At 31.2% G+C, this 17,242-nt stretch overlaps 1 protein-coding gene across 5 annotated transcripts in view; it reads left to right on the top strand.

Annotated features, from left to right (window-relative positions):
- Positions 1-17,242, top strand: part of LOC122528824 (QRFP-like peptide receptor) — a 106,645-nt gene that overhangs the window by 13,063 nt on the left and 76,340 nt on the right. For all 5 annotated transcript variants that reach the window (XR_006306673.1, XR_006306674.1, XM_043654359.1 and 2 more), the window contains exons 2-3: positions 9,998-10,270; positions 12,045-12,175. Coding sequence is in view for 3 of the 5 variants with exons in the window: in XM_043654359.1 (XP_043510294.1) it covers positions 10,138-10,270; positions 12,045-12,175 (264 nt within the window). In the remaining 2 variants the exon portion in view is untranslated. The remainder of the gene's footprint in view (positions 1-9,997; positions 10,271-12,044; positions 12,176-17,242) is intronic.

Raw genomic sequence — 17,242 nt, 5'->3', positions numbered from 1 at the left:
TGCAACAAAAAATTCTCGTTTCTAAATTCGAACTTCCATTTTATGAACTCGAAGTTTCGAATTTTGCGAAAGAGATCTACAATTACGGATTAACCATCGTCGGATGCAACTTTCATAACGCCAGTTCTCTCGTTATTGTTTTTACCGAGAGTTCGAATAGATTCAATCTCCTCACGAAAGTACTCGTACTTGAAAGTTTCTATGTTTGTAAAGGATTACTATTTCTTCTTTTTTTTTTTTCGTTTTGCAAACAGTAGATCGAGCTTAATCACTGAAACACTGCTATACCTCGAGCCTGTATTATTAAAAAATATTAATCACTTAAATAGTACTTGCACGCTCCACTGTACAACGCCAGGTTTTATCAACGGACTGAAATTAGCGCTGTTGACGAGCTTCGTCTTTCGCGAACAGAGTTCATACGAGGAAAACTGGTCGAACGAAACGCCGGAAGTTCGTCTCGGGCTTTGTCGTTCTGTCGTGTCGTTTTTGAAATTATTCGCGGCAGAGTTTGAATCACACCTGACACGAGACTCGTGTTTTCCGCCTCTCGGTTTCGTTCGAAACCTTCCCCACTTTCTTCTCTTCGCACTGGAAAAATTCTAAGCCTAAATCAAAAATTACGTGCCCGGCAAATGGCGAGTGGTGACGCGAGCTAAATGCGTTTCAGTTAATGCGGAAAATTATGGACTATTAGTAAAATGGATTATGCAGGACAATTGTTCTCGGAATTTATTGTTCTCTAAATGGCGATGTCGTTCAAATTTATTGTATATTAAAGGGATGTTCTTATTTGGGAACGTCAGTTTCGGATGAAAAACGAAGTAATTAATTATAGAATTTTCTACGTTTTTGGTCATATTTTAAGAAAACACGGCGCAATTATTTTTATTATTTATCACATATCGAATCGAGGTTTTCTTATTATTAAAATCTGCTGTTTCTTAACTCTTGAATTTTTTACGCTTGGATTACGTTATCGTTTCAATAAACGAGAAGATGTTTGACGTCTTGAAAAATTTTATTTTGAGCAAAAAATTTAATAACTTTTACGAATTAACAATAAAACTACCGACGATTGAAGTATAAAATTTTTATCAGAGACATTAAAGTCAAAGAGGGGAGAAACTTTATAATACAATGGACCATGCAAGCTCTTGTATGTATATTTTACAAAAAATTATTTAAATCTTGGTACTGACAAAAATTATAAATTGGTCATTTTGACCATTTTGGTAGTTCTAGTGTTAAAGAATTTTTTAGCGACATAAAAGTACGTTTAGCTCGAGAACGCAGCAGGATTAAACTCAATTATTCATTCAGATTTATTATATATTAAATTAACGGATGTTTCTATCTCGAGAGTCTGTTCAAAATGAAAAATTCATCAGATCGTTACAGACAAAGAATGTTAGAATTTTATATATTTAATATCGGTTCTGCTATTTATCTTTATTCTGTTATTATGCTTTTTAATAACGTTTCATTTATATTATATTATTTAATTATATTGCGTTCATTAATTTATTAATAATTTTTAAGAACTGTATGTCGTCGCAGTATAATGCTTATTTTTATTGCAACGTTTCAACTTAAAAGCAGGATTAAAAATTAAATATTCCATTGGCAGAGTACATGTTTCATACGTAGCATTCGTATTAATTACGAATGATAAATAAATACAGAATTCGAGATCAGTTTATTCAGCGTTGAAAAATCATTGTCAATCTTTTTTTTTTTTATGACTTTGCCACCCGAAATCAGAATCGAATTCATCAGGCATCGAAGTTTAGAAACAAGTTTTTAGATTCGCAAACTTTCACGTAAATATACAGAGAGTAAAATATTAAAATCAATCATTTTTTTTTCACTCCTGAATAGAACATATGATCTTTCAGATCTCAGACTTGTATATCGTTAGGTGAACATACTTCTGTCCTGAAATTCTGTTTTATCTGTCATTACAAGATCTTATTGTTGGTTTAGTAATATTGTTTGACAACAATACGATCTCCAAGTTTTCCAAGTCAGTTGAACTGCCTTCTGTCTGCCCGAATCGTGAAATCCCGGTTGCATGCAAGCGCAGCTGCATCTCCCTCTCTGGAAATTGATGAAGATCCGATTAGAAAGATCGGCGTCGGACTCGATTATTCAAATCGCGATTAAGAAAATCGCTTCCGTATTCGAGATACGGCGTGCACGCGATTTCATGCAATGCAATTCAAACTGTTCGTCGAGCATCTTGGTTCCCGAGTTACCGGAAGATCGATAGCGTATTCGACATCCAAGTGATTTCGGCGATGAAGCTTAAACATTCAAAATATTTTTTAACGTTACGATAAATTACTTTAACCGGTTAACTTAAAGATTAACGTTTGTTAGACAATTCGATTATCAAATTTCCTATGTTTTTCATAGCTACAAGTTACCTTGAAAATTTTTGTTCTCAAACTATTAGAACCTCTGTTTTATATACACGCGTCATCCTGCTATTAAAAATCAAGGAGATTTCATCCAAATTATTTTTCACAACTCTTTGAAATTTAAAATAGCCTTCCTTTAAAAAAAAAACCTCTCGTTTCTCGGTCATTGGAACTTTTGAAGAAATATTTATTTCAAATGTGAAAATTAATTTAATTTAAATTACCTTCTCGAAAAAACGATATAATAGAATATTTCTATTATATAAAATCAGGAAAGATTATATACAAAGTCTGCGATTATTGATTTAATTATGCTCTTCGCTTGTGCACGTGTAATTTAATTTCGAAATCAAGGGATTTCCAGCATGCATCGAATTCGTTTAAACACGAGAAATTCATGTTATTTTAAGATCTTCTGTAATTAGCCTACGTTATGTTATCTCTTCCGTATAATTAACCCGGATTTCATCACTTGCGCAGTTTGCGAGCCGAGCTGGAGTTCTTATGTCCGAAGTTTGATGAATATAAAGTATATTCAACCTCGTACGTATGGGACGGTACGTATAAGTATAACGCGATGCTCCATTCATTTTGGAATTAATTCCGTCCACTCGACGTGAGACAGGAAAAATACATTAGCTTAAGGATCTTGGTGGTTGTTGCTGCGGAGTGTACAGTTGAATGCGATGGTATATAATGCTGTCTTGTGCATGAAGGTCGGATTGTTTCTAGTCCTTTTTTAGTAAGGTACGACGGTGTTCGTGTACTTTCTTCCTGTGTACAACGAGATTCAAATTATATTTTTTCTTGAAGGAAACAAAGAAAGAATAGGAATGGTGATAAATAAATATTTCTAATATATGTTGGGAATATAAAATTAAACTAAAGTGAAATACTTTTGTGTATGTATTTTTAAAATGAGAGATAATAAAGGAATCAATGGGAAGGCAGAAGGGAATAAAGGAAACAAGGAAATAAAATAAAATAAAAGGCAGAGAAAGGAAAGGCAAATGTACAGGAAGACTTAGACAAAGAAAATGAAAGGAAAATTTGGGAAAAGCAAGAGAAAGAAAGAGAAAGAAAGAGAAGCTATTAGTATCTATTTATGTATATTTGCAAAAACAGAAAGAACAAAAGAACAAAAGAAAATAGAGAAAAGAAATAGAAAGAACAAAGTTTATAAGAAGTTTGTGAAAGGAAAGAAAGAAAAAAATGGAAGGAAAAAGAGGAAGAAAAGAGGAAAGAGGTCATTAATATCTACTTACGTTTGCAAAAATTAAAGAGGACGAAGGAGAAAAAGGAAGAAATGGAGGGAACAAAATGGAAAAGATGCAAGAGAAGACTGGAAAGGAGAAGGAAAGAAAAATCATCGTAGGAAATAGAAGGAAAAAATAAAACAAGTTTATGAGAGGACGAAAAAAAAATGGGACATGTATCCAAGGGAGGAAAAGAGCAGAGAAGGTAAGAAAAGTCATTAGTTTCTACTTATCTCTTCTCTTGTTGACTCCAGAGCTTATTTTTTAAATAAAGATAATAAATATTTTTAAAATAGAGATAATAAAGGATTCAATGGAAAGGCAGAAGGGAATAAAGAAAATAAAATAAAATAGAATAAAAAGCAGAAAAAGGAAAGGCAAATGTAGAGAGTACAGAAAGAATTAGACAAAGAAAATGAAAGGGAAATTTGGGAAAAGTTATGCTAGAGAAAGAAAGAGAAGCTATTAGTATCTATTTATATATATTTGCAAAAACAGAAAGAACAAAAGAACAAAAGAAAATAGAGAAAAGGAATAGAAAGAAAAAAGTTTATGAAAAGAAGAAGTTTGTGAAAAGAAAGAAAGAAAGAAATGAAAGGAAAAAGAAGAGGAAGAAAAGAGAAAAGAGGTCATTGATACCTACTTACGTTTCCAAAAATTAAAGAAGAAGGAAAAAAGGAAGAAATGGAGAAAACAAAGTGGAAAAGATATGCAAGAGAAGACTGGCAAGGAGAAGTAAAGAAAAATTGTCGCAGGAAATAGAAGGAAAAAATAAAACAAGTTTATGAGCGAAAAAATGGGACCTGTATTCAAGAGAGAAAAAGAGCAGAGAAAGAAAGAAAAGTCATTAGTTTCTACTTATCTCTCCTCTTGTTGACTCCAGAGCTTCGTACATCTATAGGAATCAACTGTCATGAATCTCTCGCACTCTGTAAGAACTTTTTACAAATTGTCTGATCATTAACTCTCCTTGGATTAACCAGAGGAAAGAGAAGGCAAAATGTTTCACGTAACTAACGATATTCAGAAAATGGAACTTCGATTAAACCTCAAAGTTCAATTAAACCTGTGTTCCGGAGCATCGAATTCATTTATCGATTGGCTAGAACAATTGAACTACTTATACGGAAATTACACGAAACAATCGTGTTAGATTCAGCACTTTGCGGTACACTCTTGAACTACGATTCCTAAGTGTTCGCTGCGAGGCAATTCAGATGAGAAAGACTTTAATTCGCACATAAACGAGAACTAAGAGAATCGAGACACCAGAATTGACTTTTATACAAACTCCGGTTGCAATAGTTTGTTATTATTATTAAATTTTATTATTTTGCTATACTAGAAATTCAATTTAAAATTTATTTCGATTCATTTGCACGAAATATTCTGATTTTAAGAATAAGAATAGAATTAATTGAGAATAGATGGTCTATATGAAATATTAATGATAATTAATATATTATTAAAGTATTAACAATTTATAAATATAAATATAAATAATAATATAAATATAAATATAAATATAAATATAAATATAAATAATAATATAAATATAAATAAAAATATAAATATAAATATAAATATAAATAATAATATAAATATAAATATAAATATAAATATAAATATAAATATAAATATAAATAATAATATAAATATAAATATAAATATAAATAATAATATAAATATAAATATAAATATAAATACTTTAATATAAATTTTAATAGAATTAATTAAGAATAAATGATCTACATAAAATATTCAAAGTATCACTGTAACATTATTAACACGATTAATTAAAATAATGTTCCATTCTATCAACTCAATTACAATCAACTTGTGATCCCAACTCGGATCCCAATAAAAAATTTTAGAAACATACGTAAGTCGCGAACAAATCCCAAACAAACAAATCGAAACAACCCTTATCAAAACCATACTGCCTTGGCCATCTTCGCTTGACGACCGTTTATATTTCCTTGTTAATTCCCTGATGACCTCCGTGGATCGAAGATCGATAAATTGATGCTGCTGCCCAATTAGGTGCGTGCTAACCACGAGTACACTGTGCGATTCCATGATTGCACACCTAGAAGGGGTTTAAGTTGAATGTGTCGTGACTGACAAATTGGAACCATTGGTAGCTGCGCCATTGGATAAATTAATCGGTCTGACACCGTGTCGAGGCACTTTTCGCCCGTGTATCGAGCAGAAAATCATGTTTGACACCGATTGTTTGACTTTTAAATACAAAGGAAGGGGTACACACGCACGTACGATGTCCATGATGAATGTCAGCGGCGATACGGATGAAATATCCGTGGTTTCGGTCGAATTTGAGAAAAAAAAACGCGTCGATCTTGAAATTTAATCTCCTAAATCTCGCTGTGTCCAAAGATTTTTCGTTTTATTGTGTTTTTACAATTAGTATAGCACCTTCGCCTCGGGGCTGTTCCGAAAGTTTTCGTCGTGTTTCATTGTAGTTGGCGTTTTACGAGCATTTTTAGACACTGAAGTACGCAAACCGAGCTTTCGCGAGTGTTTCTGTTTATTAGTTTTATTATATACAGTTAGTTGTGAAAGCGTGCGTGCGTGTCTGCAAGTCTTTCAGAGAACCAACGCGGTCCAGACGAGGTTAAAGAGAAATAATTTTCGTAACCGGTGATTGATTGATTGATTAACTTTGTTAATTAAAGTTGACGTTTCGCGTTGTGAAGTTTCTCATTAATAAAAGTTTCGTAGTTTCTCGTTACATTGTGTGCTGTGAAGTATAAATTGAAAAATTGGAACAAGGGATCACGAAACGTCTACTGCACAATTACCACGAATACATTAAAGTGTGTTTTTGTTATTATTATTATTATTATCAATTTAGAACAAGCTTGTACATGTGGTAATTCCATCCATAAAATATCTGACATTCTTATTTGTATTAAATATTAAAAGATGTATGTAGATTTCTTTAAAGAACTTATCTACAATTATTAAGAAAAGAGAAACCTACCTACTTTTACACAAAACAGTAGTAAATTTTAAAGTAAATTTAAATAAACACATGCCATCATTTCTTCTCTACTTTTCAATTTATGAAGCCGATCAGCACAGTTTTGGAACAATTTATGTTTTGTTTTGAATACTGTTTTCAGTCATAAAATTAAATACAGCGAATGAAGAAAAGAATCTAAAGTTAAATCGGACGATAGAAAAGATTATTTTGATCTAATAAAATTCAGGTTAAAAATTTCGAGTGTGTGACTATTATTCAATTGTTCACATATTTTTTACTTTTTTTCTTTTTTTTTTTTGCAACCAACAATCTGAATGTTTCCAAAAGAGAATTATCAGTAAGCTATACACGTTGAATGTTTAACAAACTCAATCTGTTTCGTAAAATCAAACTGAATCAAACTTTTTCAATCAAATTTTTGCTTCGAATCACTTCTAAATGCTCCAACGAATATCAATGGTGGTAAATGTTTCTTTGAATTTCACTTCGAACTTTATCCATTGGACAAAGGGAAAGGAATTTTTCGTGCATCAGCGGCAGATGTTTTCGAAACTATTTTCGGCGAGTTAAATACTCGATGAAGTTTCGCAGAGCGTCGAAATGAAATTTTCACGACCGAGAGATGAAACGAATCTCGATTGCCAATCGGATTTAATGAAGCCCGCGAACGAGGTCACGGCTGTGTATAACGCGATGCGTTTCGCGTTCTGTTGATTTTAGCTGTTGAGCCCGTTTTAGTAAAAGCTCGCGTTCTAACGCCTAATATCGTGGGAATAACCTTGAAAAACAAGTTCACGCGAGCCTTTTCAAGTTTTTTTAAAGCGAGCTGAAAGAACAGCGGAGTTTTCTGCCTTTACCTTCGTTCGTTTCATCTTTTTTTTATTCTCAGAAATAAGGGCTAACCAGAGAATTCGACTCGATAAGTTCGTGATACGTTCATTCTCATAGAATACGGATTATCTTCCAGTGATTATAAAATTTCAATTATTTGGTAATTTTTTTATAATTTTTAAATTGGCAAATACGTGTATACGCGTTGATGGATCAGAATTTTTTCAGAATGTCATTCACTCATATTGTTTTCACGAAAGTATTTTTTATTATATATGTTTATTGTTATTAAAATACATTGAATTTGCTTTGTTGCTTGGAAATGAAATGAAATGTGTTTTTAATCCCCTATGTCACTTTGCAAATTACGCGTATCTACATTTTGAAAATTTCATTTTGTATATTTATTATGCTAATCACTTATTTACAATAATTATTAATTTTGGAGTAAAGTTGGAGTAAATCTTCTTTTTATTCTGGCCATGAAGAATTAATAATAATATTAAATTAAATTAATATTAAATTATACTAATATAATATAATATTGAAAGTATATATTAACTTTCTGTAACTAAAGGATTTATGGTAGTAGTGTATTTTTCTTTATTTTAAGAAAGTCACTATATTTTTTAAATTTATGAAAAACGAATCATGGTACGTATAAAACTAAATAAGAAGCGAGAATTTGAATTTTGGAAATTTAGAAATTTATGTCAGTATGTGATGGCTTCATTGTCTGGCAAATGTTTCGGCATTTTTCAATATCTCCGGTTGCATTTCAATTTTCGGGGAATATAATGCAACTTTACAAACGTGCGAAATTCTGCAGACTGTAGTAACATAAAATAATGTTAGTTCGGTTTAAAGATTGTTCTGTGACAGGAAGATAGATTGTGCGAATTAATATTCAAATGCAACGCTTTTTTCTTTTTTTGAAAAAGTTTCAAAATTTTGATTTAAAACTGAAACAAATATTGGCTTGCTATCTTAAGCTATCTTAAGAGAACAAACATCGTGTCGTTGATGTAAGAAAAGTTAAATTGAGAAAGTGTTTATTAACATTGATGATTTTTTGATAACAAGATTTTAACTATGATAGACTTCAGAGAGAGACTATAAGAGTTTATATTTAAATTAGTTAATTTTAGCGTTTTTTAGTTGACTGAATTTTTCTACTAATCTCTGTCACGAAGAATCTTAAATACAAAATGAAATCAAGTGTCCCAAATTTTAGTTACTTGAAATAAATTACTATAACCTAACGAACTGAAGGTTAATTATGATAATAGGTAGTGGGTAGATAAAGGAGTACAAGTCAGAATCGTTGAGTGTACAGAGAAACTCTCGTAATATTTAGTATTATAATATTTATTTGTACAGTTTGGTATTGTAATATCTAATTATGCATTTTGGCATTGTAACTTTTTCGTTTTGGAAATTACGTTTCATATTATTTTAATCAAAATTTGACTCACCAGAGCAGAGTACAAACTTGTTTTACAACGATGAAAATTTTACATTACATTTGGTGAATCATCGACATTATCTTTAAGAAATGTAACTAAATTAACTAAATACCAAAAGTTTTATTAATGAATTGGGCCAGTTTGTCTGCAACGATTTAACATATAGAATCTCATCGTCGAGTTTCGAAAGTGGAATCTCATGCTCGAGAATAATGGGCAATTTAGGCTCGACTTGTGCACACAGTGGCCATTATATATCATACAAATAACAGCACGGTTTGTGTGTTTAAAGAGACTGCTGATTGTGGCATTCGTAGCTCAACTGACACGAGTCCAGTGTTTCCGGTTGCAGTTAGTCTCTCTCAGGCATCCAGTTGTTTATTTCTACAGATTGCTTTAACTGTTTGTTTTCTAACTTGAAAATTTGCCACTCGATCGCCTTTGCTTCTTTCTGCCGCGAAAATTTAAAACGATCGTAGCAACGTAACTTGGAATGATATATTTAATTTAACTTATTACATACAAAATTTGGCAATTATTCGATATTCTTTTTTTTTTTTGGCTCAAGAAATGAAATAACAATTTTTTAAAGAAGTTCACTATATGAATCAGAGACATGTATTAACAATTGTGACACCTACATGTAAAATAAATAAAAAATAAGTAAAGTTAGATTCAAATTGGAATGTTAACACAACATAATAATAATAGCTAATAATTTGACATTACAATAAAGAATATATACATAGAAAATATTTCCATAGTTTAATGAAAGAAATTCTTTTCATTAAGCAACATTATATCCAAAATTTTTTACGGAATATTGCGACCCGAAATTCTAAAGTACGATTGAAAGCAAAAACTTGCAAATGCTTTGGTGCAAGAACAAATTGCATTTTTAATACATTGCAATATTTCTTGATAATGTATAAAAAAGAGGAATTCGGCTCTTGCACGAAATTTAATTTTCAATTAAATTCCAATGAATTAACACGACGTTTTCTCTTCCCTCAGGATCGGGATCATGGCAAGATATGCGAGGAAAACCGAGCGAACGAAGTTGGACAAACTGTTTTAAGAGCGTGCACGATGGAAAACGCTCGACAAGTGGACGCAGCCTGTGAAGTGTCGTTGTCAAGAAGCTAATCGCAGTCATGTCGAACAAGACAAATGCCACGGACGATTTTCTCGATTATGATATGAACGAGTCGTTCGGCCGCTTCGACTGGGCGGAACTTGGACCAGTTCTTGTCGTCTATTCGCTGACGTTTTTCCTTGGATTAATCGGTGAGGCTATGATTGCAAATATTTATAGAAATTACACGGAATACACGTATGCAAAATATCGAAAGTGTAGTGTAGCGTAGAGTATCTGTAAGTGAAGAATGTATCAATATATACTTTTCTTGAAATAACTTTGTCCTATAAATTTTTTTTTTCGCATTTTTGTGAATAGCAAAGATGTATAAGTTTAGAAATTTAGAGCTTAGAACAGCAAAATTTGTTATGAATAGCAAAGATGTTTGGAGTTAGAAATTTATGAATGACACAGGTTTATTTAGATTAATCTGGATATTCAGGCATTCTGTGTGTAATAGGGGCATGAGTCGTTGTTATCAATAGCTCGTGGATTTGTAGAAAATTTAAAAGGTGGGAAATTTAAAACGCAGAATGCAGGTAATATGTGAGACTATAAAATATAGTATAACATATCTAAAGTGAAAAGATATTTACGTATAATAAAGATACATTCTGTATATAATCAGGATATAACTCATTGTTGTCAGTAGATTTTTAGAAATTTTTAGAATTTTTATACATTTGTAGAAAATTTAAAGAGGAGGAAATTACACAGAATGCACATAATATGAAAATTCATAAAATATCCAATAAAAGAAGTGTGTATATATATAGAAATTAAAAGAATCTTCAAAACAATTTCATTTCAAAGTATTTTATTTCATCACGTATATATATGTATATTTGGAAAAATCCTGCACATAACGAATTGATCAGTTGAGAAGATAAGAGTTAGGAACAGGCTTCTTCATATAAACGAAAATTGATGGAAACCAATGTACTCTTAACTGCCACTAAATTATCAATCGAGTTGATTTAGCAGAATGTTTCTGCGGTTATCGAAACAGGCTTCTGTAAACGAAAATCGATGAAAAACCACTGCCACTTAATTAATTTACAATTAACGATCTGTTGACTGAATGCAATGTTTGATTACGGTGAATTGAATTGTTTGTACTGTTATCATCATTAATACGTAGATATCCGGTGCTTGGACTAGTTGAAAAAAATTATTCAATGCTACGACACAATGATTAATTTTATCATCCATTTCCTGCATTGTGTCATTGCTGTTCATACGACAACTGCTAGATAAAGAAAAACATATTTCATGCTATATTATTTAAAAACTAAATCGTAATTGTGTAATATAATTATGAAATACCGTTTTGTAAAATATGGGTCTCAAATTTGAATATAATTAAACGTATAGTAATAGCCGTAAACCAGAAGCATTTGACGAAAAATTATCGATACTTTAAACTCTTACTAACTTTGTGAAAAAACAATTTTAAAGAACGAGGAGGAGATTTCAATTTTCAAGAACATGATGAATTTGGTTGAAAAAATTTTTTTAACGTTTACAAAGACGTTTGAATCTGCAAAATTTTCAAGAGAAAAGTATTTTTAGTATTTCCAGTACTGTGAAAGGTGTGTTGAAAGTTCTTACTTTAAAAAGAATACAGAATTAATTGCTTTTTACGATTTTTTGTTAAGAAGTTGTAAGCAGTCTAAGGTGTCGACAAGTGTCGATAATAAAAGTAGCAGTTTAATAAAAATAAAGATGGAAATAAATGATTACAAGTTAGTATAAATTAACTATGGCACATGTAGTTAATTAAAAATATGAAAATATGTCAAATGAAGATATAAATTAATTAGTGTAAAATGTACAGGAATTGATTGTAGAACCACGTTGAATGATTTTTGGTGAGAAACAATTTTGATAGAAACGGTGCAGTAATGTATAATTTTATTTCAGGAAACGTCGTCATCATTGGTTCGACGTTGTGTCCAAGATTGAGACCTTTACCAGCGACTCCAACTAACGTCTTTCTGGGTGGTTTGGCAACGGCCGATCTTCTCCTCATACTCTTCTGCATTCCCGTGAAAGTGAGTCTTTTGTCAAACATTTAATTCATAATTTTTATTCAGTAACTTCAGGAAACAGTTTTTCTAGACTCTAAAGAACAGAATAATATAATTTTTATTCAATAACTGCTTTAGGAAGCACGTGGAAGAAAATTTTTCATCAAACATTCAATCTGTAGTTTGCAGGTTTTTCATTTACAGAGCAAACTTTTCCAAAGTCTAAAAAAAAAAAAAAAAAAAAACAGAACAACTTTTGTTGTGTACACGTTGCAGAGTATATGGAAAAATGTTTTTAATTTTAAAATACAGAACAGTAAAAGAGAGCTTTTTCTGAATCTAAGAAATGTATTATTTTGTTTTATCAAGAATTCTAGCGAATGAAACCTATTATTTTCATATTATTGCAATTAAAAAAAATCTTTATATATTTCGTAGTTTACATTTTCATTTGAATGACAGATTCTTCAGAAACCTGTTACAATTTTTGTAATCAATAATCTGATACATAATTTATTTATATTTTTGTAATAAAATAATATTAAAAATAAAACAAAAAGATACATAATGAAGATAAAATTCGAGCTTCAAATCGACATCTAATAAACATTATTTGAGTCTGAATAATTATATATATATATATATAACCGTGTAAGAATCTAATAAAATCCAACTGCGTAGGAATTTGTCTCACTTATTAAATCAGTTATTTTATCCCACGTTAGAAAATACTTCGTACATTCTAAATTATGAGATAATTTTGCATATTCCGTATATTCTGCACATTTCTGTATCCATCGATGCAGCCTATCTGTCCAAAATTCCACGACGATCCAAGAAAGCCAAAGATCTATAAATCACTCAGTGTGTAACTGAGAAATATCCAAATTTACTGCATCGTCGATCTACAAATAGAATGGTGATCCTATTATATCTTGAGGAACCTCGAGCTCCTTTTATCTCATAATCTAATCGTATCACCCAACGTTGAAATGCAACAATAATTAATAATCGTCGACGTAACTAAATATTAGGACGAACAAATCCTCCTAAAACATGGAATTTCAGTTTGGTGGTTTATTAATTCGCATTTGGAGCGCGCATTAATTCATTGGATTACTGTCGTTGTTGATAATTATCACCGGGCACACGTGTCACGCACGTTCGTCTTGATATCGCGGTGGAAAGCGTTAAGGTACGTTCACACTTGTGTACCAACGAGATTCAACCGCAGAACCGTTTTTATATTTGTTTATGTCGATACCAACATTACGTTAACGTCGTCAGAATTAGTTTATCGCGTTTCAATTGAACAGATTGAGAATCAGGATTGTCATGCTAAGTGCATTGTAACGCTCGTCCAAAGGATAGCGCTAAGAGCGCCATTTATGTAGCAAAACCACAAATATAGGACAAAGAGCATTCGTATCGTTGAATTCACAATAATTTGTTAAAGTTTTCTGGTATATTTCTCTGTGAAAAATTCTCTGATATATTGTTGAGATAAGAATGAGTGCGTATATCACAATTAGGAATCTCAAAATTTTGGTCATTTGACATTGAAGTTTATCTTCGTCAAGTTATACGGAAAGTGCCGAAAATTACACAGACGAGACTTTCGAATATTTTCAAGAAATTCTGATAAAATTGTAGGTTTACGCACAACAGTACGGAAATATATAGTTTCTACAAAATATACACAGTGTTGTTGTTAAAGGTAAACAATAATAATCATTTTGTGATTAATAATTGATCATATATCTATACAAATATTATATTAAATTTTGATTAATAATTGTAATTGTAGTTGTAACCTTCGATCATAATGACTTTGATAACTTCCCTTAATCAGTAATTACTAATTATCTGATTATCTGTAATATCCATTGATAATGATCAGTATCCCGAATTCGATGTTGATCATTAATCAGTCCCTTGATAACGATCAGCGTGTAGCAAGCAGTGTGCTGACATATTACGTAAAATCGTGTACTGGTTTTCGTCCAGTTTTGTGTATCTTAACCCAACCTGAAACACGTGGAAAACAGCTAGAGTCGATTTGATACTTTTAGAAATTTTATAAAGAACATTTAACCATAAATTGGCCCTTGGCAATTTTCATATTATATATATTACATTATAATATTATATGTATAATATATTATAATTATATATATAATATTATATTATTATATATATATAGTAATATTATATCAGTGGTAGTAAAAGGGTCAAACTAAAGGGAGCCACTTTATCGACATTCATAGTTGCCGAAACAAGTAACTTTATTTACTTTTTACTTTAATACGATGCAGTAATAAAACACTATTTATGTCTATGTACTGTAACATTATGACATAGTAGGTAACGGTAACGCGAGGTACATATATCAACAAATCTGGACGCACCTTTACATTGTAAACCAGTTCATGCTGGGTTGTTTCGATCGTACGCGCGCCTGGTTTATCGAAATAACGCCAGTTCTCTTACAATCTGGCTCGTTGGTTTATCAAACAGCGAGCTTTCGACAAGAGTGTGGACGCTAGTTATTCTATCTCCCCTGGAAATGGGTCTCGAGAATAAAATTGCAGGGAAGGGGAATAACCGAGAATACCTCTTTGACTATCGTTGTTCCTACCTCTTTTGCGTATATTGCTTCTCACGTCGTGGTTATTTGAATGGAACGTGCTTTGGGCGATTGCAAAAGTTGTTGAGAGTTCGAAAGTGTTAATATGAATCGAGGATTGTGCAACGAATTAATAATATCTGTACGATAAATTAATTGCATTGAGCAGGAAGTTTGATTGTCTGCGTAATCTTTTAAAGAGTTTTTCAATTCTAGAAATCCACGGATTTTCATGTAAATTAATATTAATTTTGGAAGAGTAACTTAAAATGGAAAATAACAGTTCAGAATAGCGAATTACGAAATTGTATAATGATTCGTTAAATATGAATGAATTATTTCAACTAATTATCGTTATGTAGATAAATGATATAGAGGAAATAACTTTATTTAGCGTAGGTAGCGTGAGAGTCAAATAAATCATTTCTAAATAATTACTTATTTAATTCGATCATTCAAATAAAATAAACAAGTACAGGAAATAAAAATTTGTTCAAATACAAGATAGAAAATAAAATGAAAAGTTATATCGTTTGATGGTCGAATAAAGAAATAATTTGAAAAGAAATCATTTTCGTGATCAAATAAACTAATGCATAATTATTTTAAACATTAGGTTGTAAAAATTAATTCTGTACCTTTTTTTTTACATTTACTTCATTTATTTTATATATTACTTTTGGATCGTTTTCTCTGAAACTGTTGCCGTTATAAAAATTATTTGGCCACCCAATGAAAAGCACGTTGTCGGTGTTTTACTATAGTTTGTATATTTTTTCACATTACGTACATTCTGTGCAATTTCGTATTTTAGAATTTTTGCGCAAATATACGGAGAACCTCAATAATAGAACTAACGTGAAGGCTTAAAATGCTTTAATAATAATAATAATAATAATAATAATAATAATAATAATAATAATAATAATAATATTTCACGGATATTGTTTCTGACGTAATGATTATTTGAACGGTGCACGCAAATTTGTTATTCTTTCGTCGAAATATTCGACGTTGTTTGCCAATCTTCGCGATCCAATGTTTTCGTTTCCTTCACAAACTTCGTGATTTTCCAACAAATGTTTCCATACCGTTTTTCTTACGGTAGAGAGCAACAGATGGTAAAATTTCAATCGAGACACGTTGTCTGGGATACAGCCGGGAACTCACAATCAGTGTCAAGAAGCTGGCCGCGACGTACTGGTCTGAATGAAAATAAAATCAAATTGTGCCAAGTTCTAAAATTACGTACGTATCAGAGAAACAATCCAGTACCGAGGTGCGAAAGGCAGTTTGCTCTTCTTTTACACTTACACGCTCTCAGTTCAATTACGTTTCGTTTTATGCTCTTTGTTTCTTTCTTGTTCTTTCTTTCTCAGACTGAATCGGACTTGCTATGGATCGATCGTCTTTATTTCGAACAACTGTGACTGATTTCCGGTGATCTAGGCATGTTTTTCATTAAACGAAAGGAAACTGTCACTTGTAAAAAAAGGCCATATTAAGTACCAAGCTATAGTTTATCACAATATTTCAAACTTTGAATTTCTCCTTAATTTAAATTCTTAATTTAATTTCACGAATTTTTTTAGCTGGAGAGCACACAATGACGAAGAAAATATTAAACGAATTCTTGGAATGTTCTTTCACTATCAATATCAAAGATAACATTAAAAGATAGAGTTTGATTCCGAAGAAGTTCGAAACGAAATGTTACGTTGGTTTTTAATCGGTTAACTCTTAATCAGTGTCATTTTAATAGGTTAACTCTCAATTAGGTATAACGGATTGTAAGGATTAGTTTAGAATCTGATATGTTTATTGTAAATATAGAATACAAGAAATTATAGTATATAAAATAAAGATTGATCTTGTAATACACTTCTAACATATGGTGATTTTTAACAGGTAACTACGCTAATTTTGCGATTGATTGTATGTCCCAGACAAAGTTTTACATATTATTTTAATATCTTTTAGAATAACATACTGCAGAATTGTATTCAGTCAGAGATCTAATATATCATACTATCTTATGAATAGCGTATGCATAATATTTATAACTGTAACTTGTTACATGTCAAATGTACGTTACTCTGACTTTTATTCTGAAATGTTTTGAAATTGGTACTTTCCTGAAATTATGCCAGAATTCTTCAGAATCAATGTCTCTCGCTTCTTCTGTGTATTTAAAACAAAAGGAAATATTTAAAATTATATGTCATCGAATGATACAAGTTTGTATGTTGATTATGTTTAACCAGAAATCAAAATTGAAAGGGTTAATCCCGGTGAGATTTGGCGAGTTGAATATGTGAGTTTCTCTGGCAGCGTCTTTCAGACAGTTTCTCTTCGTAATTCGTTCCGAGGGGACATTATTTAATCTATCATCGGCTCAATTCGAACCTCTTAGCGTCAATGATATTATCTCGGAATGCAGATGGTGACATCTTCTTGTCTGTTGT

Source organism: Frieseomelitta varia, unplaced genomic scaffold (assembly GCF_011392965.1).
Source record: "Frieseomelitta varia isolate USP_RPSP 00005682 unplaced genomic scaffold, Fvar_1.2 scaffold_263, whole genome shotgun sequence".
NCBI classification, from domain to species: Eukaryota; Metazoa; Arthropoda; class Insecta; order Hymenoptera; family Apidae; genus Frieseomelitta; species Frieseomelitta varia.
The sequence above is the reverse complement of the archived record's forward strand: the minus strand, read 5'-3'. Positions and strand labels throughout refer to the sequence as shown.